Raw genomic sequence first — 24,634 nt, 5'->3', positions numbered from 1 at the left:
GATATTCTTGTTGCTTGATATCATCGGCTGCCTTGCATTTTTCCAGGTGTGTGAGAGTGTAATGTAATCTGTCTCGGTTACTGTAGAGTTATCAGTAAGGAAAGTATCTTACCCAAAAGTATTTTACATAATTACTTAAAAATTCTCATGTAACTTCCTTATCATATTTTTGATAAATAAAATGGTTAGTTTTAGCACATTTTAAGGTGAAAGAGTCAAATCACAGACTTGGGAATCACTGAAAAAACTTTCACTTTAGATGTTCAATGTCTAAGGCTATTATAAATATAACAGTGAAGTAAATAGGGGTTCTTTTACATCCTTTAAATCTTCTAAGATCAGACAAGATTGGGCACATCCTGTAAAATCTTCAGTTTGGTACATTTCTAGCAGAGAGCACTGTAGATGAGAAGAAAATGCTTATCTAATTATTTTTGTTATATCTCTAGAGCAGTGATTCTCAGCAGTGGAGGGAGCATGTCTAATTTTGCCCCCCCCTGGGATATATGGGTAATGGGAAATGTCTTGGAAACATGTTAGGTTACAACAGTTCAGGAGAGATAGGGACTGGAGGAGAGTGCTGCTTAAATACCCTACAGTGGACAGAACAGCCCCTACAAGGAAGTACTATCTGGCCCAAAATGTTGGTAGTGCCAAGGTTAAGAAACCCTGTTTTAGAGTTCTCATTTCCATGCATTGATAATAACTCATACCTCAACTTAGATGATATTATACAGGCCACCTGACCTAGTCTGAGGCATCAAGGAAGTTTTCCCTTAAAAGGTGACATCATGACAGTATACTTTGTCACATGCATGAACAATTGAAGCTTCCTAACCAACCTGCATTTAATTCACCAAATTAATGATGCTTTGCATTCTTTTTGTATAACACCTGCTAGATTCCTATGGCTACCTGAACACTTAGGCTAATGAGGTACCTTTAGTGTGCTGCTCCTCTTCTGCTCCTATCAGTTGGATTGTATTGTTTACCAAGAGCTTACTGTATTTGTTTGCCTACTTATTTATGAAAAATCAGTTAATATTAACGTAAACTATTGAACAATATTGTAAGAAAAAAATTGTTGTAAAATAAAGCACTAAAACAATTGTGAAGGACTTAGGAATGAGGGTGGGAATTACAGGATTGAAGGATTCTCCACTTGGCAAGTAAATATTGGTAATATTGGTAAACAAATCTACATTTGTATGTTTTTACTTAAAACATGTTGTTTTCAGTTAACTGACTACTAGTCCCAGTCACATTGGATAAAATTCTATCTATAGTAAATCTTATAGAATTGAGAGGAGTATTGAAAAAGAAGTCATCAAATATTTATTATGCTTCAGAAATGTACTTAAGAATTCGAGATTAGATTTCACAGGTTTATTTATTTGTTGGAAGTAATCTTTAAATATTTTAAAATAAATCTTTATTTTTTATCTTTAAATAAATCCAGATTATTGACTGTTTGTCACTAGACTTTCTACACATAAACTTGTCATTTTATTGTTGCCTTCCCCTTTCCTCACTTTTTAAAATAGTTAATTCTGCCTAAGCGTGTGTCAGTAATTCAGTTATTTGAACTGAAAAAAAAAATAGTCAAGAGAAGCACCTTATTCTGAAGATATCACAAGTTTCTTTTATCATTAATTTATCTATTCCAAGAAGATACCATGAGCAGGCATTTTAAAATAAGGTTCCTATTTCAGTGAATAATGTTAATGGTTCTTCTAGTTCCAGATTTGATCCAGTTTGTTCCTTTTGTAGTTATTAATTTTTGAAGTGTAAATGCAAATTTTAATTTTAAAAAGGGAATGTCAGTTTGGGAAGAAAAGTGCCCCATGAGCATCATGGGAGAAGCATTGGGTATAATTCTCCTCCAGATGGCACCCCTACAGGTGAGGCAGCAGCCTGTGAAATTACAGTCTGAATTACACTGCAGATGAGCAGGGCATTTGGAGCAAAGCCTTCTGATATCAGTAATAAATGACTTGGTTCAGAGCCAAGGACAATTCCCAGGAAATTAAAGCCTATTCTATCACGTAGGGAGCCTATAGTAAAATGAAGTTTAGCAAAGTGGAAAGTGGAGAGAAAGGACAGGAACCGCAAGCAATCCATATATGAAACTTTTCACCTGCTAATATTTTTAACTAGACATTTTCATTTATCTCACGAATGTTAAGTTTTGTTTCTACATATATTCTAGTATATTCATTGATTTTCTAAAGTAATATTTTTCACAGTGAATGGTGGCTAACAGCCACTTGCCAAATAAGCTTTCACGCTGAAATATTATTAATCAGATACCTATTGTAAGTTCTAATCTTGTTTAATATGCTCTATGGGAATTTTCTTATTTCAGAACACTTGAGTCCTTAATTACAAATGTAGTATAATATAATACAAATGCCAAGTCTTATTTTCAATCAGGTAAATGAATTTAAGAAGCAACATAGAATAGTTATTCAGAACTTGACCTCTGTAGTCAGATAGACCAAGGTTCCAAATTGTGACTTGTTCAACTCTTTCTGTGACTGTGAGCTATTTTTTTTAAGTCTTAGGATTTTAGGTTATTTAACGTTTCTAAGCCTTAATTTCCTCATTAGTTAAATGGAAATAACAATAACATGTGCTTTAGGGAAGAATTAAATAAGATATTCCATAAAAGAACACTTAATACTATGAAAAAAAAAAAAAAAAAAAAAAAAGAACACTTAATACTATGAACTTTGACAGTTTTCACCACTATTATTATTTGAGAATTTTAATTTTAGAAAGCAAAACAGCATTTTAAAATAACCAATTTTAAGTGCTATGATAGAGTACAAAGCAGGGTAAAGAGATAGAGTTTGGTGAGGGAAAAAGAAGATATTTTATGTGGAGACATTAGGAAAATCCCTTTTGAGGAGGTAATAGTTGAGCAGATATCTGGATACTGAGTGAAATAAATGACCAGTAAAACTGTCAGCCTTCATTGAGTATTAAATAATGTGGCTTGGGAATTCCCTGTGTCCAGTGGTTAGGACTTGGCGCTTTCACTGCTGGGGCCCAGGTTCGATCCCTGGTAGGGGAACTAAGATCCCACAAGCCTCGCGACGTGGCCAATATCATAATCATAGTCATAATGTGGCATATTTAGTAGATAGACTAAATATGAATATGTATAATCTATTCTTGTTTTGAAGGAATGCTTTTCTACTGATTTGCTAGTTTAGTTATTCTTTAACGTAAAGTTTAGAAACTGCTTTGACAGAATAGAAGCCTTGTCATATACAAGAAATATCTTGCTACAGAAATAAAAAAGTTATTATCAGAAATAAAGTATTTAATTATACACCAATGAAGAGAGAAAAAGGAGAAAAAAATGGAATGGGAAAAGACGAAAAAAGAAAGACTTGCTTTAGCCTTCTGCTTCAATCCATTTTAGCCCAGTTTGCCCCATGGTAGCTGACCCCATATGAGTTATACAAAATGGTCCTTTATAGGTTTTATATGTTAACTCTGTGCCAGGCACTCTGCTAAATCCTTTACATGTATCAACAAAAACATTTGATTATTTGCTTTCAGAAACTCTCTGACCTCATAATGTTGGCTGACTCTAAAAAATGGGAAGTAAAGACATGGCATTTATGAAAGGATGTTTTTGCTGCTGAGGATGATTATCTTTGTTTTGTTTGTTTGCACCCTTATCTCTTGTTGAGTTTAGTTAGCAGCATTGGGAATTGAATCTTAAGGCCAGTGTTTATGAGGGCATCTGAAAATTGTCCGATATTATTTTTCCAGCTACATGACCTAAAATACCTCACTTAACCTTGCTAGTACTGATGTCTCTAATGTGAAAATTACATTGTTTAAATAGTTAGAACCTTAGAAACTCTCTGATATTGTTTGATCAGGATTCTGATCTTAGCTAAGGTGATCATTATGGGGTATGTGGAAAAGTGCTTATTGGTGTTTATTATTTTAAATGGAAGCAGACATGTAGGAAAGTCTTAAGTATAAATACTAAAGTTCAGAGGATTAAGTAAAATTAACTTTTTTAGCCCAGGGAAACAAATCTCTCTGTCTTTGCAAGAAGAATCTTAAAGTTGGAATTGGCACTAATTTGGCCAACCTGATCAAATTATTTCGATTGGGTTTAAAATTTTGTTTCTTAATTTTAAAGAAATTTCAAGCATTTTAAAGAAAGGTTTCTTATCTTTTATCTTTATTTTTTGTATGCACACACATGCGTATAGTCTTGGCTGGTCTGAAAAAAAAAAGTGACTCCTGGGGGGAAAAAAAAGAATCTTAGTTCTGACTCGTGGATTTTAATATAGGACCATTCACTAAATATTATATAATTCTGGACAATCTGGTAAGCCTTCATTCTCTAATGTATTAAATGTAATTTAAAAATTCTCACTAGCCTTTACAAATATTTTTAAGTAGCTCTTAATTTTTTTTAGTTAAACTAATTAGGTTTACTGTTCTAAACCTTTTTACATGTATTAACATATTTAGTTCTCATAACAGCTCTGTGGTGTAGAATACCATTGTTATTGTCATTTAACGTCACTGAGTCTCCGTTTCTTCATTTGTAAACTTGCCCAGCGTCACATAGAGAAAGAAGCTCCTCTAGGATTTAAATCCAAGAGTCCACCCTCTAAATTGGTTATATTGGTATTGACCATAGTACCGATTTAAAATACGGTTATTTAATCTCAGATGAATGGCTAATTATAACTTTATCTTAAATGCAATAAACGAGCATGTTGCTAGAAGGAGCTACTTTCAGTTACTGATCGAAAAGACTTTTTTGGTTTGATTGTAGTATATGGAAGTAAGATGGAGTTTGAACTTACAGAGGGAAAATACTTGGATTTAACTAGCTACTTCGAAAAAATAATACTAGAAACAGTTTGACATGGTGCCAGATCAGTAACACACTATACTTTTTGCCCCCTTCCAAACAAGATTGGACTATAATGAATACTCAATTTGTACGAAAATGTGATTTTATTTTATTTTAATGTTTTAACATGCAACAATCTTCCAAATAAGGACCGTTTTTTCCCCAGCCTATTAACATGTTTTACCAGCTGATCTTTTTCCTCTTAGGTAAATAGATGCTTCCTCTTTAAATAATTTTTTTGGCAAAAATTATAATTCACTTTAATCAACTGATGAATGCTTATTTATAAGCATTTGTGTTCATAGATCTGCATGAATTATGTCAGATTGATAAAGATTTCTTAGTTGAATTCCAGAAGGCTCTTGTGCTTTGATACACAGATGATATTAATGAGGAACTGACTTATAAGAGTTAGACATTTTACTGAAGTGCTCTATCCAGGAAAGCAGTTTCCACCAAATCCTTAATTATCCTAGTGTAAACACAGTAATAAAAGAGTTTTGTTGCTAAGTCTGTCTTTTGTAGGCAATTATTTTCTTATCAGTGGATTAGTGTGTTGGTAAATGTGAGAAGGTAAATGCCAATGTAGAGTTGCTAGCAGCAATTTAATTAGGTTCCTTTATAAGTGATTCAAGCGCTAGAGCTGTATTTTCTGTAAATTTAAATTTGCTGTTTATCTCTTGGGAAGATTATCCATTCTGGGTTTGCATGTTTTTCCTGTGCTAGAGAAACATTTAAAACATTTTTGTTCATGGTGTTGTGTATTGATCCTCTTAGTTATTTGTGCACAGAACAAATGAGTGAGAACAGTTTTGATTTAGAATGCTGACATGAGGGTAACATTCATTTTGGTTAACCCTTAGCCATAATAGGGTGTATTATGTGCTAAGCACTGTGCTGAACGCTTGACTTTCCCTGCTGCTCAGGGCTATTGGAGGATGGGCCCCAGAAGAAGACTGACAGAAACTGGCATTGATCTCTCACTCATGATTACTTTATCATTTCTATAATAAAGTGTATAGCATACTATTAGAATGTACTGCGTTTGTGACAGCAGTAGTGGCAGATTATCTTTTCATTTGTGCTGTGATTAGCCTTTCTTGGTGGAGGAGTCAAGTGTTCTCCAGAGTCTGGAGCACACTGGGGCCGAGTTTCATGAAATGTATTTCAAACAACATAGTTGTGCAAGGTGTTGATACATGTTAAATAGAAAAAAAGAGGTTTCTAGTTAAAACGTGGGTAATACTTGTTTAGAATTTGTTCAGCCATCCTCTTTACCATAACACTTCTCAGAACTGTTAATGTGCTGATGTGCATTATGAATCTCTATGAGGAGGATATAGCATCTGGTCTTTCTCACCTCTCCCCTCCTTTTTTTTAAAAAAAAAAAAACTCTTCAAAGAGAATGTCTTTGGGCAGGAAACATTTTGGGAAAAGGTGTTCCAGACCAGAGTTTCTCAGCCTTAGCTCTATAGACATTTGGGATCAGACATTTCTTTGTTTGGGGGCCGTCCCGTGTCAGTGAAGGACGTTTATCAGTGTTGCCCCCCACCCAGTTGTGACAATCAAAACTGTCCCCCAGGGGCAAAATCTAGTTAAGGACTATTGCTCTAGATTAATATTGCAGTATTCCAGGAAATTATTGGATACATTAGCAATTTCTATCTGAAAGTTTCCTTTTAATGTGGAAGAAATAATAGTCTAGAAAGTGGAAGCACAGGTAGAGAAGGTTCAGTACGTTCTGCTGTAATAAACTTTCTGGACTTTCTGGATCCACTTTGTACCCTGGCCTGATTTTCTTTTCTTTTTTTTCTTTTTTTTTAACATCTTTATTGGAGTATAATTGCTTTACAATGGTGTGTTAGTTTCTGCTTTATAACAAAGTGAATCAGCTATACATATACATATATCCCCATATCTCTCCCTCTTGCATCTCCCTCCCTCCCTCCCACCCTCCATATCCCACTCCTCTAGGTGGTCACAAAGCACCTAGCTGATCTCCCTGTGCTATGTGGCTGCTTCCCACTAGCTATCTATTTTACATTTGGTAGTGTATATATGTCCATGTCACTCTCTCACTTTGTCCCAGCTTACCCTTCCCCCTCCCCATGTCCTCAAGTCCATTCCCTGGCCTGATTTTCTAATGATTATTATGTGGAGAATTTACTGCAAAAAATAATTTCAAACTTTACAGAATATTATATGGTAGAGACAAAAAGTATATTTTCCAGTAAAACACTAGCCAGATATTTAAATTGATCTGCATATGATGATACTGCACTTTTCTAAAATCCATTTTTTCTTTTTTTATACAGGGCTATTTTCTTCTTTTTGAGTCCATGTTAGATTCTGTCCTTTATGCAAAGAACAAATACTTGGCAAAAGGAGGATCGGGTGAGTATAAAATTCTAGTTTTAGTAGTCTAATTTTAGTCTGGCAGAACCAAATGGACCTTTGGATTTCAAATAAACTATGCATGACTGAGAAGTTCCCAATAGAGATGAAAGACATTTCCATCAGAGGAAGCTTTAAGACATTTGTTTAGTGTACCATTGATAGTAGAACATTATATAAGATATGCAGGACTCTTAAGTTAATGGCATTCTCATGAACACTTTTAATAAAAATACTAAGGACTAGATTCGGAAGCTTTTTGATATTCAAATAAAAATCTAACAGAGACTCTTTGATTTTTAATCTTTGTGACATTTAGGGTTTTTTGGTTTGTTTTTTTTGTTTTTTTGTTTTTGTTTTTGTTTTTTCCCAAAAGAATGTTTCATACTAGGTTGGAGATCATTCACTTTGGTAGCAAATATTCCATGACTTCACTGAATGTATAAACCTGGCTTCTTTGTAATTTAACAAGTGCATTTAAGTAGTGAGTGGTTTCTACTAAGTTTTTAAACCACAGTATACCCAATCAGTATTTTTAAGTAGATCCCAATAAATTTGGAAGGCTTCCTTTTCATGGCCATGGTGAACTTTTAATCATATTAGCTCTGCGTACTCAAAGTGAGATTGTGTTTTTACAGGCTTTCTGCCGTGAACAGTTGTTTACAAATAAATGTGCTCAGGGATTATGTTTTACTCATCTTTGGCTCTTCACTGAGCTCCACAGCTCCTGGAACATAGATAGAACATCATACATGTTTTTTGCATTGAATCATTAAAACTGAATTGAATAGCATGTCTCCCTTCATTCACCTTTCCCTGTACCTTCCCTTTCTCAAAGCTTCAGAACCAATAAATCACTTCCATGGTCAGAGTACAGTTGATAAAACTGTTATATAAAAGTGGGTGAAAAGGAGGATACATTTTGAACTGGTGACATAAAGCACTTGACCATACTTATGCCTCCTGCCCGTCCATGTTCTATGAAATTACTTTGGCAGTAAAAATCAGTAAGGCCAAAACATAAAGCACAGAGAAAATTCTCCAGTACAGTTGAGTTCTTTTTATAATAGCATTTAAATAGATTGCCTTTGTTTTTCAAAATGCTCTCATTTTATCACTGTATTTCCTGCAACCATTTCAAGATACGCTTCTGATCTCTGACGTGAACGTGGCTAGAACTTTTAGATATATTTTACCCTGCAACAATTGGCTGTATCTCTCAATAATTGCCGTGATTGTTTTTTAAAGACAACTACACTTAATGACTAAAAACTAATATTATCTACCATTTGTTGATTGCCCAATAGTTGCCAAATAATATACTGTACCTTTATTTATCTTATTACATGTAACCCTCACAACAGCCCATTGAGATTTTAGAAACATATGTGTCCTGGATGGTACACATTAAGTGTCCGAGCCTTGAATTTTTTTTTTCTAAACTCAGATCTGCCAGACTCCAGTATTCTTGTTCTTTTCACTATCCCTTGTTGTTTCTTTACTAAAGTGTATTTTATTGAATCTAATTCTTGCCTTGAAGTTGATCTAGGGAAGATTCAGAAAACTGTTTCCATACCTCCCTGAGTGGTGTTCATTGATCTTACTGAAGGACTGAAAGCAACTTAATACATTTAAATTGAATTCTTGATGAAATTGATTAAGAACTTACAGCCATGTGAATAATGAGGTTATAGCTGAAACAGTGGCAGAGCTATTTCCCATCATCAAAGGGATAAAGTGGAGGCTTTATTCTAGCTCTTTCCATATTTTTATTTAACTGCTGTTAGCACTAAGATAATATGGAGGTATATTGAAGAGAGGTCAGCATTTAACTTCATAAGCAGTGCTGTTGAATGTTACTTGTTAAAAGAATCAAGAAAAGTAGGAAAAGTCAGAAATGAGTAACATGAAGTGGTTTAGCCTATTTTGTGTATTTGAGTATGCCTTGATGAATAAACAAAGTTTTCTTTCATGTTTTTCTGAAGGAAGGATTTATTAAGCAATTAGCAATGTCAAGATTTTAGAAAGAATGATTAAATTATGAGAGAGGGAGACTATTGGAGACCATATAAGCATGAAGGGACCACAATTTATTTTTACATGAATCCAGGTTCAGTTTATGTCTCACTTTATATTTAATGGCATGGAGTAGAGCCTTTATAAAACACCCTCAGCCAATAACTTGAGTATTCATGCTCCTTATCACCAAGCAATTCCACAGTACTTTAGGAGGTACTCATTTACTACTGTTATCACTAATAAAAATAAAGCTTTGTGAGGATTCCCTGGCGGTCCAGTGGTTAGGACTCTGCACTTTCACTGCTGTGAGCCCAGGTTTGATCCCTAGTCAGGGAACTACAAGATCCCACAAGCCACTCAGTGCGGCCAAATAAAAAAAAAACTTTTTTAAGTTTTGTAAAGTTAGTGAAAGTGGATTTACTATTTTCTTCTATTATTAGCTAAGACTTACTAATTGTGTATCAGAAATTGTTGTGTTTTACATTCAGCCAACCAAGAGATCAGGAGCAAAACCAAGAAATGTTAGGTTGAGATCAATGCATATTTTTACAAGGAATTAAGATGAAAACCAATGTATATTTTAGGATGACAGAATAGAATGTAAATGCTTTATACCCTAAAAGTGTCAAATACCACATCTCACAAAAATTGTAAAGGGAATGCAGGAGGTAGGTGGGAAAGTATGTATACTTAAATGGATTTATCTTTAATAGGAATTTATGGGATATCATTTAAAGCTGACAACTCAAGTAATAACATTAGAGCACATTTAGCACTACAGAGGTAATATTAAAATGATATTGTTGATTAAAATTCAATGGTGAGGCTTGTGGTCATTGATCCTGTCTGTATCATGATTGTAGTGGTGATTGTATAACTCTATGTATTTATCAAATCACATAGAATTATACACCAAAAAGGACAGAGAGTGAGTTTTACTGCGTGTAAATTTTACCTCAATAGAGATGACTTAAAAAAAAAAAATGAGGGCTTCCCTGGTGGCACAGTGGTTAAGAATCCGCCTTCCAATGCAGGGGACACAGGTTCGAGCCCTGCTCTGGGAAGATCCCACATGCTGCGGAGCACCTGGGTCTGTACACCACAACTACTGAATCTGAGCTCTAGAGCCCGTGAGCCACAACTACTGAGCCCACGAGCCACAACTTCTGAGCTCACGTGCCACAACTGCTGAAGCCCGCACACCTGGAGCCCGTGCTCTGCAACAGGAGAGGCCACCGCAATGAGAAGCCCGTGCACTGCAACAAAGAATAGCCCCCTCTCGCCACAACTAGAGAAAGCCCACGCACAGCAACGAAGACCCAACACAGCCAAAAATAAATTAATTAATTAAAAAAAAAAACAATGAAGCAGCATCTTCCACCTCCTTCAGGTCAAATGAATTATGACATAATTTGATTTCTAGCTATTTTGAAAAATATATTAAAACTCTGTACTAACTCTATACCTACTTCTGTAATTGTTGTTAGTATTATCAATACATCTCTTTTTGTAATTAAAAAAAATAATTGGGTGATTAAGAAGAGGAAAGGAAAGGGAAGAACAAGGAAATATACTAACTTTATCATTACTCGCAATAGGAGATTAGTAAATACTGTTAAAAATAGACAACTAAAGATATTCTGTAAGGTTGTAATTATAAAGTTAGCTACTAGAACAAAAAAGCAAACTTCGTAAATAAAAGAATTAATACTTAGGAAAAAAGCAAAAAGACCATGTAGTTGAACTACTTAAAAAACAAAATAAAACAAAAACTACAGATACAGAATAATATAAAATGGTAGAGTTGTGAACAAGAAAAAGTTCTCATATCAATAATGTAAATGGACTAAATTCATTTATTAAATGAAAAAATTTCAGATCGGATCACAAGAGAAAACCCAATTCTGTGCGCTACATAGTGACACACCTAAAACAAAATTATATAGAAAAGTTAAACTTGGGTTAAAAAAGATACTCAGGCAAATAGAAAAAAAGTCATGATATTGATACCAAACAAAAGGGAATTTGGGCAAAATATTATATAATTATATGAATAGGGCTTAGCATTAAGGAGCAAAGTCATGCCCATCTTCATAGCTACTGAAAAGGTTTTTATATATAAAATGAATAATCTGAAAGTTTAAGAATGGAATATTTACCTAGTTAGTTTCCAAGAATCTCCCCACAAAATATCTACTAATTACAAAAGAGAAAAGAGTAAATTTCCATGTAGAAGCCTAGCAGACTCCACTTTAGTCAAGTAATCAGGGTTGACATCCTCCAGAATTGGACCAATTGAAATTGTAGGAGCACAAAGAAATAATTCGTTGCTTTGAAACTTCCTCAGAACTAATAATAGTTTTGTAAAATCATAATTATTGCATAGAAATGTAGGCGCCCATTAAAGGAGACATCTTCCATGGTACTGGAAAAGAATGTTGTTTTCATTGCCTTTCATTGCAAGGAAAATGAAAGGTTTCTTCCCCCCTCATATGGTCAGAACAAAACTCAACTTTCTTATGAGGTCCTTAAGAGTGTACATCTTCTCTGATTTATAGTTGTCAGGATTATAAAGTTGAGCACTATGTTCAGTACAAAGCAAGTTACTAAGACAGCCGTTTCCTAAGTCAGTGTTTCCTAATCTTGGCAGACCATCACAGTCACTGGGACCTTTTGTGAAAAATATGGATCTTCAGACTCCACGTCAGATCCTCTTGAACCAAAATCTAGGGGAAGAGTCCTGTCGTAAGAATTTATTTAAGATGTACCCAGCAGTAGGTATTGCTGCCTCTGAAAAGTAGACACAGGTTTAGGTGTATATCATTAGTAGAGCCTAAGTCATGAGCTCATGCCTAACTTGCAAGGGAGGGAGGGAGGGAAAGCAAGTTTTTGTCATTTTCAGCTTTTATAGAGGGAAGTAGGCCCTGCCTCAACATAGGAAATCTCTCAAACAGTTCAGAGAGGGGGCAGCAAAATAGTGGCAGATATGTACTATATACACTGACAGATCTGTCTCTCTCAGGTTTTGCATTAGAATTTGCATTGGAAACCTGATCTATGCTAATAAGAAATTGCCTCTGTTATAAAGTCCAGGTTTACAAATATACTTTTCTTACTATTTCCTTCTCTGTAGAAAGCTGAGCTGTAGAGTTTACTGACTCCTCCCCCATTTCTGCTTGGTTGCTCTCCTTTTTAGGATCTCTTTTGCCTTATCACCTCATTCCTTTACTCAGATGGAATGGGTAAGGCTGAATGTTTCCATTTTCCTCACTTTGCCCTGAAATTTTATTAATCTCTAAACTTTCTCAACCCTTTTTTCCTTCCTCTTTCTTTTCCAACAGGTGCTCATTTACTGTGGGATAGTTGAGTTCCTCTTCCCTTTTTTTCCATTTGAAAAGCATAAAATGTGGCATCATGAATGAATGGAAAGCATAAAGATTTTGCAGTCAGACCTTGAGTTAAATCCCTGCTTCATCAGATGATTAGTTAACCTAGTTAGCTGATGAAGACCAGTAATTTGGGCAAGTTACTTAACTTTTCTGAATTTCAGTTTCCTTATCTGAAAAATGAGGATTATAATCCAGCTTTATAGAATCAATCAAAAGTCTAAATGAGATGCTTGACGTAAAATAGTTGCTCAATAAATGTTAATTCTCCTCCTGAGTTATAGCTGGTAAACATGAGATTAGTGTTAAGTTTATACCTTATAAAAGTTTTGAAATGAATTTAGGCATCATGGTATTATCACCTGATGTTTGTATAGTACATACCTCAGTGTCATCAGCCACTAACACTGTCTCATAGTGCTTAGAGGTTTCTTTAGTATTTCCATAATTTACTGTGTACTTCCTCATCTTCAAATCTATTTTTCCCACATTTATTATTTTTGTTCTGTTCAGTGATATTGCAGTAGTGTCATTTTCTACTTTTTTTCATATTATAATTTTTCAGTGCATATTGCAGCAACATTTTAGCCTAGTTAAGCTTTAGAATGTGGGCCTAATCACTATTTATACATTTATTATAAGTTAACGATGAGAAAATGTTCCAATTTCCAAATAAATAGTTAATTTTTAAGATAACCGTATTATATAAATTAATTTTTTAAGCTTATTCAACTCCCAAATTATTTATGCATGTCGGTCATTGTATTGTTGACTATTATTTCACTGAAGTCTTTCTCCATGTGGTTCACATATATTGTGAAAAGGACAGTCTATTTTGATTTATTTATTATCTCCTTTCTTTCTAAACCTTTTTCCTCTCTGGTTATTTATATACAAGCAGTGATGCCAGTGTTTACTAGGAATTGTTTCTTTATGCATCTCAGTCTTATCCTTTAGTGTACAAAAGTTTGTGAGGCATTTCTAAGGCATAAAGGATTTCCCATCTTTATCTGTTCACCATGTGAGCTGTTCTAGTGACAGATGAATTCTGGGCAGTGAATCGAGAAGGACACAGATGTCAAAGCCATGAATTTATAAATGGTCTGTTAAAAGGGTGCTTTTGTCCAATCAACACTTTGTTAATTTCACCTACAAGAAGGAATAATTATTCAATTATGCTTCTTTCGGACAAAAATCAGATGACAAATGTGTCAGAATATGAAGGTAAAGGATTAGTCAGGATTCTGAGAAGTGGCCCAAAATTTTAGCCAGCTGTGAGGAGGTGGATAAAGAATCAAATTGACCTATAGCATTGATAACAAGTCTTTCATAAATATTCATAGATCTTACTAACTGAAAGATAAAAACTAATTTCATTTCTAAATTCTAACAAATACAGGAACCGTGATTTTCTGTATTTTATTTTTATTTTTTTGATTTTCTGTATTTTTGTGAAATATAATTAGCTTGAAAAATAAACCTTGAGGGACTTCCCTGGTGGTCCAGTGGTTAAGACTCAGTGCTCCCAATGCAGGGGACCTGGGTTCGATCCCTGGTTGGGGAACTAGATCCCACATGCCTGCCTCAACTAAAAGATCCCGCATGCCGCAATGAAGATCCCACGTGCCACAACTAAGACCCAGAGCAGCCAAATTAATTAATTAATAAGTTAATATTAATAAATAAGTAAACCTTGGAAAAGTTAAATCATATTCCTCTTTAGTCTGTTTCTTCTTAATACTAACATATTTTCAAAACTTTTAAATTAGTTTTAGTAACTTATAGTTTTTCCTTATGAATGAAAAAGTTATCCTTATTTCTTAGTAATATTACTAACTAGTACATCATATTGCTTGATACAGAGCCGGAGTTCAGAAAACTTTTTCTACAAAGGGCTAGATAGTAAGTATTTTAAGTTCACTAAGATTTTTAATAATATTCTAAAATAGAAGAACTCTGTGAACCATGTTAAGTAGCTTGAATGTACACTGCACAACTCCAGGGGATATTTGGACACTGTGAGTGGTGCTCCCAGAAGTAGCACAGTATGATGGCCCTGATAATGACCTCCCTCATCCAGTTTTCCCTCATCTGTATCAGTGATATCTATATCTGGTGTGCTGCCTGTTTTTGTAGATAAAGTTTTATTGGAAAATAGCCATGCTCATGTATTTATATATTGTCTGTGGGGCTTTCACATCATAGCAGCAGAGATGAGTAGTTTCAATAAAGACCATACACAAAACCTAAAACAGTCACTTCACATAAAATGTTTGCTGACCCCTGATCTGTACCCTTATTATGTTCCTCTTTAAGGGTGAAATTAACAGGATATAATGTTGGAAAGCTTTACATGATGGTCATATTAAGTCTGACAAAGTATACAAAAAGAAGTTGCCAACTGTCTAACGTTGCTTCAGAATTCTGTTTCTTCTTCAGTGTTTCTCATAGTAAGGACCTGGTTCAGGAAACTAAACATACATACCTTTCCTGTAGCAGATACTCTTGGTGGGTCAGCATTTACAGTAGCACATCATTTACTTTGAAGAATTTGTATTGATCAGAAATTTAAACACAGTCAAGAGGCTTAACACATCTGTGGAGGAAGAGGAGGGTAGAAGTAACTCAGTTTACACAGCAGTCGACTCCAGCCCAGTGCAGCTATCATATCTGCCTTACATGTCCCCTTAGAGAAGACTTGAGAAACTTCTTATCAGTGACATAGCACCAGTTATTTTTCCTGGGTATCTCAAATGTCAGGTTTGGAAGAAGCAATTGCTTTGATGCCAGCAGATCTTATCGTGGGCTTTATTTAGAAGATAATTTAGTGCTGCTGTCGTTGAATAATAAAATTCCTACAGCTGTGGAGAGAAACAGAGTTTGGGGGAAGGAGAGGGTTATTTCTCTGCTGTTTATGTCTGAAGGCTAGTTAATAATAGTAAAATTATTTCCTTTGTGCATTTCTTTGGCACATATGTACTTGCTTTCAGTTTGTTGATATAGAGGTATGTAATTTATATTTGAATTCATGAATCCCCTAAATGTTGACATTTGAAGGATAAAGTTAATTTTGCTATTTATTGGTCCAAAAAAAAGAACATCAATATTATGTTTCTCCCTGAACACTCTCTTCCTTTACCTCTCTTTAACACTTACTCTCTTGGTTTTCTTCTTACTTCTGTGGTCTAGCTTCTCAGCCATTTCTTTTCAGCCTCCTTTTCTTCTACTCATCCCTTAAATTCTGCTGCTCATTATGTATCCCTAGGTGACCTCATAAGCTCTCATGACTTATACTTGCATTTATGTGCTCATGGTTCCAAATTTATATATTGAACCCAGATCACCGCTTTTGAATTTCAGACCTGTATAGTCAGCTGGTTGTTGGATATTTTTACCCGTTTGTCTGATAAGCATTAAACTCTCATATTTCTCTGGAATCTGCCCTTTTTTTATTTCCTATTTTAATGGTTAGTACCACAGTTTACCCAGTTGCTAAGTCTAAAACCGTGTCATCCTTGACTCTTCCCTCTTTCTCACCTTCACAGCCAGGCAGTCTTACAGCCTTATGAGTTCTACCTCCTAAACACCCCTCCTTAACTGTATCTCCTCCTTTCCATTCCCACAGCCGTCACTCTATTTCAGATCACCTGTATTATTACATTTATCTCTTAGTTTGTCTCTTAGTCTTGCTCCCTACCTTTTATTCTCCACATTGCACTCAAGGTGGCTTTTCTAAGACCAAAATCTGATCAAGTTGCTACCCTATGTAAAATTTTTCGCTGGCTTATCATTATTCTTAGTATAAAGTCTAATTTATTGATGTGGTTTACTCAGCACTGTTTTCTTTGGTCCCTCCTTTGTCGCCTTCTGTTTCACTGTTCCTCTCAAATTGGAGCGTACTGTGCCCCTACATGCCCACTGCCCCCTCTGCCTAGAACACTCTTCCCCTCCCACTGGGAACTTACTTGGTCTTCAGTTCTTGCCTTAAACAATATTATTGTTCCCCTGCTATAGCCAAATCTGAGTTAGCTGTTTTTTTCTGTAGGTCCCTTAGTAACTTATGCTTCCCCTTTCTTAGTATTTATTACATCACTAATAATTGCCAATATATTTGTCAGAATTGTGTAAGTGTAAGTTTGAGTAGGGACATGTATCCACAGTCTGTAAATTAGAATAACCTATCAGCACACATTTGGTGCTCATAAATGTTTACCTTTTATAATGAGTAAGAGAGGGTAATATGAACTGGTCTTCTACACAACTGTAAAATTCTATCACACGACACACCTTTTTAAAGGATTTGTCTCTTCACGTTTCAGAGGAACATTTAAAGTAAAAATCTAGTACCTCTTTTACAGTCAGCATGTTTAATGTTAATAAATATGTTTATTTCAGGATTGTGTCCATCCTTTTTAAGTAATTTGAGTGGGAACCCATCATTGAAATCCTTGTTTTAATCTTACCATCACAGTAATAGAAATCTTTTATTTATTATTTTTTTAAAGAGGCTACAACATGGAACTTGGTTATTTTCTCTGATCTACACCTTTGTTAATCCCCCACTGCTAGTAATCATTTACTAGCAATCTGTACTGTTGGATTTGATATTTATATTTAGCCTTTAAAAATTATATTTTGTTATAAAGAGAGATAATGCTAAATTGTTGGATGTTTTATTTGTTACAGTCTACCCTGATATTTGCACTATCAGCCTTGTGGCAGTAAGTGATATGAATAAACATGCCGATAGAATTACTTTTTGGGATGATGTCTATGGCTTCAACATGTCCTGCATGAAGAAAGCAGTTATTCCAGAAGCTGTGGTGGAAGTTTTAGATCCAAAGACTCTTATTTCAGACCCCTGTAGTATTAAGGTAGGTATTTTACTAATTTTATTTTCTTTAACAGTATGGCTGTTTTTCTTAGTTTTCATTTATGAGTTTAGTATTTCAAATTAATATATTGATTTTATATATATATCTTCAAAACAGTAATTATTCTTTCTATTTTAATTAATCTAAAGCAGCTTGATGTCATAATATTTGCCAGTTCACTGTGTCATCCCTTTGGAATCACTTCTCTTTGTATATTGAAGTTCCTTATACTGAAGGCTTGAATCATTTATTTTGGCTTAGTGAAGGCAAAAAGTTCTGCTGTACTGTCATTTCTGCTTCACCAGCACATTCTGGCCTTATCCTAGCATCTCGTTTACAGCCAGATTATTCGCTCATATATGTTTCACACAACTTCTCTCATTCAGATTTCTTCCAGCCTTTTCAGATTAAGTAGTTATAGTGACTGTGCCCATGAAACTAAAACCCTACTATGTTCACATTGCTTAGTTAATTCCTTTTGTGTTTTTTTTTTTTTTTTAAGTTTTACTTGATTTTATTTATTTATTTATTTTATTTTTGGCTGTGTTGGGTCTTCGGTTCGTGCGAGGGCTTTCTCCAGTTGCGGCAAGCGGGGGCCACTCTTCATCGCGGTGCGGGGACCGCTCTTCATCGCGGTGCGCGGGCCTTTCTCTATCGCGGCCCCTCCCGTCGCGGGGCACAGGCTCCAGACGCGCAGGCTCAGCAATTGTGGCTCACGGGCCCAGCTGCTCCGTGGCATGTGGGATCTTCCCAGACCAGGGCTCGAACCCGTGTCCCCTGCATTAGCAGGCAGATTCTCAACCACTGCGCCACCAGGGAAGCCCTTCTTTTGTGTTTTAATCTTACTCTTCACCATGTTAATCTCTAGTTTTATTGTCAATTTTGCTATGTCAAATTTACATGGGTGGAATAATAACTTTGCAGTGAGTGAAAGTCCTATTGCTTTTTTAAAAGACTTTTTAATTCATCTGTTTCAATTGTATCATCAAATAAATATAACCTGTTCAGTGTTAAGTTCAGAACATTGTCTCTTCTTTTTTAGTCCACTGTTACTTTCATAGTATCGATAATTGTTCTCTGCACAAAGTAGATATTCAGTTAGTGTTCATTAATTTTCTTAAATTGATGAACTATTTTAAATTAACACATAAAGTTTCTCAACAACAACCAGCTGATTAAAATTGCATTCAGCTTTTAAGAAAAAAAATACAGCCTGGTTAATGACTGTAGGACTGTTCGCTGCCCTGGTATACTGAGTGTAAGGGGTTTATTTGGATTCTTTGACTTAGGGTAGGGGTGTAAGCCACCTCAGCATTAAGACTGAGCAGAAAGAGGAGGGTCATGTTGGTGTGCTAATTTCTCTCTCTAGTTATCTCTTTGCTTAATGCCAAAAAATGCTCTGAATAAGTAAAATAGTTGAAATAGAAAATTTAGGACTGATAAAGGTGCTTAAAAAGTATATATATATATATATATATATAGATATATATATACCCTTTCTCTTATTTTGTTTGTTTAGGTAAATATAGTATGTTCTGTGTTCTGCAATCCTCCTATAAATAAAAGGCAACCATGTTGTAACGTTTTAAAAATTTTCTCAAACTATTTAAAATAGAGTATTGTCTCAGGTAGTCATATGAATTGTGTTCCCTGTACACCTACTCATGGTAAGTCAAATGTTGACAGCCTTTACAGCATCATTTGTTCACACTGCTGTAGCTGAGTCCATCTACTCTCCATAGTGAAATGGAGAAGGATTTGAACTAGGTAGGGCAGAATAAGAAAATAAGGATATTTGGCCATTTTTTTCGTGAAGTGAATCTTCGTAGTTGGTTTTGCTCGGTTGGAATTGTTGTGGTTTTTCCTAGTATGTAACAAACTTCCGATGCACTTACAAGAGCGAATTCTAAAACACCTTGTCCTTTTAAATAGCATATGTTTTCAAGTTGGCATTTCCTACAAAAATATTAACTGTTATCACACATAATTTATTGTAAATGTATACCACCGGTGGTATACAGAATGATTTTAGTTGGAACACAGGAAAACATTTTTTATTTGAGAGTATTTTAATGTGTCTTAGAAGAAACTTTAGCACAACAGAGCCATGATTTGATATATATTATTCTTATAAGAAGTCTAAGTAAAAAGTACTAATTTGATTTAAAGAAAAATTAACTGAATAATAGTGCTAGTAGCCCTTAAATTTAGAAATAATCCCAAAAGTGGGGTGTGAATGATTAAAGTTGGCAAAGCATTGGTTTACAGTAATCCTTTTTGCATAAAAAAAAGAAGGAATACTTATCTGTTTGTTTCTGGTTTTGTTTTTACTATTTTTACTAAGTTCTTCCCTCCACTCTTTTTTAATGGGTAGCATATAGATTGCCATACGACATCTGTCTCAGATTTGGAGTTCTCTTCAGATTTTACCCTAAAAATCACAAAGACATCATTGTGCACGGTAAGCTATTTCATTCTACTTTCACAAATCTCTCTAGTAGTGCGGTTGATTGGCAGGCTAATGAATTACCAGGCTTGTGATAAATGAAAAAGACTATTGCCTTTGACAGTCTATCTTTGTCTTTGTTAGACTATCCAATAGATCTGTTTTAATAGGTCACTAGACTTCAAAAAAGTTAGTTTAGTTCAGAAGAGAAAGTATTAGGGAACCATGTTTACAGAATGATTTTTCTTTATAGATTCATTATTACCTATCATATAATTAACTGAGAACACTCAGCTTTATCTTCATAGACAAAAATTAATGTCCTGCTCCTCCCAGTAACTCTTAACACTCAATTTAGATGGGAATAAGATGTTTATTTGGTGTAATATTTTATATTCTTGTGAGAAAAATAATGAAGAAACTGATTGTTTACCTTTCCTTAAAGAATCAACCTGGTGTAATAGAAAAAGTATGCACTTTAGAAGAGTTAGACAAATCTGGTTTCACATTTGGTTCTGCCACTCACTAATCTGTTACTTTGTTCAAGTTACCTAGGTAATCTGTACCTCAGACTAATCAACTGCTTTAAGAAAAATGTTAATAATCCTTTCTGTCTAGAAGACTAGTTACATTGATTAGTAAGATAATATGTGAAAACACCTACAATGTAGCCAGAAATGTTATTAAAATATAGTTAATTTTTTTCTTAAATAATTTCTAAATGTATATTCATACTAAGGTAACAGTATATGCCTTTACTGGGAGACTCAGAATGTTAATAAAATGTAGGCCTTTACTTAAGAAGGTATGAATTTACATAGGTGTTATGATATAAATATTTATATTATTTTAAAATTTAATTATATTGTTTTAAAAATACTCATTATAACTTCAGAATTAAAATTTGTATTGAAAACTGTATTGTCAGAAACTGTGTGAAACAGATTATAGACTTGTTAACTTTGACTCTTCAACCTGATTCTTTTCAATATGCTGCTCAGATTGACATACAAAAGATTATATGATTTCTTTAAAATTTTTTCAGTTCATTTTGAGCCAATAATTATTTTATACCCAAATGAGTTTAACTGTATTCTTTGATGTTTTGAGGAATTCTTTTTTTCATTGAAATTGGTTTTACAGTTTTGAAAAGTTAAGTATCTAAATCTCAGATTTATGATCATTAAGCACCAATTATATTCATTTAATTGGTGAAAAGCAAAATTTCATTCTTCCCATTCGTTTATCCCAGATTTTCTAATTCTGCTTTTTAATAACTGAAATGATTTGGTCAATTGAAATTACAGGCTAAAGTCTTTAACTCCTAGACTTACTCTGTGTTTTGATGTTGTAATCCTTGAGAGTTAAAAAAGACCTCCTTTTAAAATAATTTATTGAAGTGTAGTTGATTTACAATGTTGTGTTCATTTTTGCTGTACAGCAAAGAATGTATATATCTATAACATATATATGTATATATGTTATATGTATATACACATTCTTTTTCATATTCTTTTCCATTATGGTTTATCACAGGATATTGAATATAGTTCCCTGTGCTATACAGTAGGACCTGGTTGTTTAATCCATTCTATATATAATAGTTTAAATCTGCTAAGCCCAACCTCCCACTCCATCCCTCTCTACCCCACCCTCCCCGCAACCACAAGTCTGTTCTCTATGTCTGCGGGTCTGTTTCTGTTTCGTAGGTAAGTTCATCTGTGTCATAGTTTAGATTCCACATATAAGTGATGTCATATGGTATCTGTCTTTCTCTGTCTCACTTACTTCACTTCGTATGATAATCTCTCGATCCATCCATGTTGCTGCAAATGACATTATCTCATTCTTTTTTATGGCTGAGTAGTATTCCATTGTATACATGCACCATATCATCTCTATTCATTCATCTGTCAATGGACATTTAAGTTGCTTCCATGTCTTGGCTATTATGAATAATACTGCTGTGAACATTGGGGTGCATGTATCTTTTTGAATTATAGTTTTGTCCGGAAGTATGCTCAGGAGTGGGATTGCTGGAACACATGGCAACCCTATTTTTAGTTTTTTGAGGAACCTCCATACTGTTTTCCATAGTGACTGCTCCAATTTACATTCCCATCAACAGTATAGGAGGGTTTCCTTTTCTCCACACCCTCTCCAGCATTTGTTATTTGTAGATTTTTTTAAATGATGACCATTCTGACTGGTGTGAAGTGGTACCTCATTGTAGTTTTGATTTGCATTTCTCTAATAATTAGTGATGTTGAGCATCTTTTCATGTGCCTGTTGGCCATCTGTATGTCTTCTTTGGAGAAATGTCTATTTAGGCCCTCTGCCCATTTTTCGATTGGGTTGTTTGTTTTTTTGTTGTTGAGTTGTATGAGCTCTTTGTGTATTTTGGAAATTAATCCCTTGTCAGTCGCATCATTTGCAAATGTTTTCTCTGATTCCGTATGTTGTCTTTTTGTTTTGTTTATGGTTTCCTTTGCTGTACAAAAGCTTATAAGTTTGATTAGGTCCCATTTGTTTATTTTTGCTTTTATTTTTATTGCCTTGGGAAACTGACCTAAGGAAACCCTGGTACGATTTATGCGAGAGAATGTTTTTGCCTATGTTCTCTTCTAGGCGTTTTATGGTGTCAGGTCTTATGTTTAAGTCTTTAAGCCATTTTGAGTTTTTTTTGTGTGTATGGTGTGAGGTTTATTTTTGTGTATGGTGTAAATCAACTTCATTGATTTACATGCAGCTGCTCTGTCCAGCTTTCCCAACACCACTTGCTGAAGAGACTGTCTACAAAAGACCTCTTGTTTAATGACTATTGATTGATCTATAAGGGAATTCTTAGAAATTACTTGTCATATTACCAGTACTGTTAAATTATATTATTTCAAATCTACTTGCAATGACCTCCACATAAGTCAAAGTAGAGCAAATGTAAAACTGTGGTGAAGATCTGAAAAACTGTTTTTAGTTGTGCATATTTCTGAACTTTATATAGATGAGTTTATTGAGTTTCATTGAAATGTTTTTTATTTTCTGGGTATTGGTCGGTGTTCTTATTTTCGGATAACAGAATCCAAATCAGCTTGTTTAAGCAGAAAGGGATTTACTAAAGGGAATAAGAGGATTTCCAGACACATTGGGAGAGCTAAAAGAACAGGCAGCATTTTGAACTTCCAGAAACAACTTCTAGAACCACACCTTAGAACTGGCCTGCTACAAAAACTGTCTTCACCACTGCAGGCCCTGTAACCCCCAATGCCACTCCGTAACTGGTAGCCACCACTGACAACCCCAGATGAATGAAACCCTCACCACCATCCTGTTCTAGTCCCCCCACACCCCGCCCCCACCTCCTGCTGTCCAGTTCCTCCCTACAGATCTTCATTCCGCACCTCTGCTCAGCTAAACGCAGGTCATGTGGTACCCTAGTTACAGGAAATCTTGGAAAGTAGTTTTAGCTGCAGTGGTGTTATGCTGGAGAAAGAGTTTCATAACACGTATACTGGATTCCCCCGCTGTCTGAAAGTAGAGCATTCCTACGAAACCTTTCGTAAGATGAAATGGCGTAAAGTGAAGAAGCAATTACCTTAGGACACATCTTGCTAACAGTGGATAAAATAAATTGAAATAAAGTGCAGACACAGTTCAAAGCTCTGGTGGCTCGATGCTGAGATGCTGAGCGTAGTTCCTGGGGAAGGAGTGTGGCAGTGCTACTCTTGCTCCTGGGGGCACGCGCTGCAAAACAAACACTGAATGCTGCTTTTGCTTTCCGCCTTTCTTCGTAAAAACAAAAATCCTTTTCAAATTTCTTTGTTAGGGAAAATAGGTACTAATGTAGGTCTTTCGTAAAAGCGACATGGTGTAAAGTGAACTTTTGAAAAACAGGAGATACCTGTATAGAATTTTTTCTATTTCCTATTATTTGGGATGGAGTACCAGAAGCTTTATGTTAAAAGGAATTGTATTTATCCTTTGGTGATCTTAGTTTTCATTCTGTATGTTTTAAAGAGTAAAATAGAAAGAAACAAAACAAGAAAAAAAACTGGTAAAGTCTGTTTAATCCAAAGATTGTAATTACAGTGTTTATGTTGAGAAATAATGTATCAAATAGATGGTGCTGCATGTGCAGTCAGAGTTCCATATCTGTGAAGAGCCTTTTAGAAGTACATTTTTATTCCCAGCTTGCCTGAATGATTTTAGTAGAAAAGTCTGGAAATGAGGTTGGCCTGGAGTTTGAGAGGAAGGTGGCAGGAGATTGGAAGGGACTTGTATGTGTCTGATCACTGCTGAATAACATGGTTCTATAATTTACCTTGAGAGGAATGTATAGTTTCAAACCATATTTGTTGGCTGCATGCCAGGTATTGAACAGATAAATTTTAGTACTTAACATTTATGCTAATAACTCTTCTGATATTATTCTGTCAAATAGTCAATATAAATTATCTTCTGGTGGTGGTGGTGATAATATCTAACAGTCATTGAACATTTGTATGTCAGGCAATGTGCTAATCACTTTAAAAGCATTATTTCATTTAGTCTTCATAATAACTAGTTGAAGTGGATACTAGTATTCCCATTTTATGGGTGAAGAAAAAAATAAATCACTATA

General features: G+C 34.8%; 1 protein-coding gene across 2 annotated transcripts in view; it reads left to right on the top strand.

Moving 5' to 3' along the window:
- PRMT3 (protein arginine methyltransferase 3) overlaps positions 1–24,634 on the top strand; it is a 138,434-nt gene that overhangs the window by 69,445 nt on the left and 44,355 nt on the right. For both annotated transcript variants that reach the window (XM_007174815.3, XM_057553587.1), the window contains exons 11-13: positions 7,213–7,291; positions 17,383–17,570; positions 19,945–20,031. In XM_007174815.3, the coding sequence (XP_007174877.2) occupies positions 7,213–7,291; positions 17,383–17,570; positions 19,945–20,031 (354 nt within the window). The remainder of the gene's footprint in view (positions 1–7,212; positions 7,292–17,382; positions 17,571–19,944; positions 20,032–24,634) is intronic.

This window comes from Balaenoptera acutorostrata, chromosome 9, assembly GCF_949987535.1.
Source record: "Balaenoptera acutorostrata chromosome 9, mBalAcu1.1, whole genome shotgun sequence".
NCBI classification, from domain to species: Eukaryota; Metazoa; Chordata; class Mammalia; order Artiodactyla; family Balaenopteridae; genus Balaenoptera; species Balaenoptera acutorostrata.
Note: the sequence above shows the minus strand (reverse complement) of the source record. Positions and strands in the feature narration are given on the sequence as shown.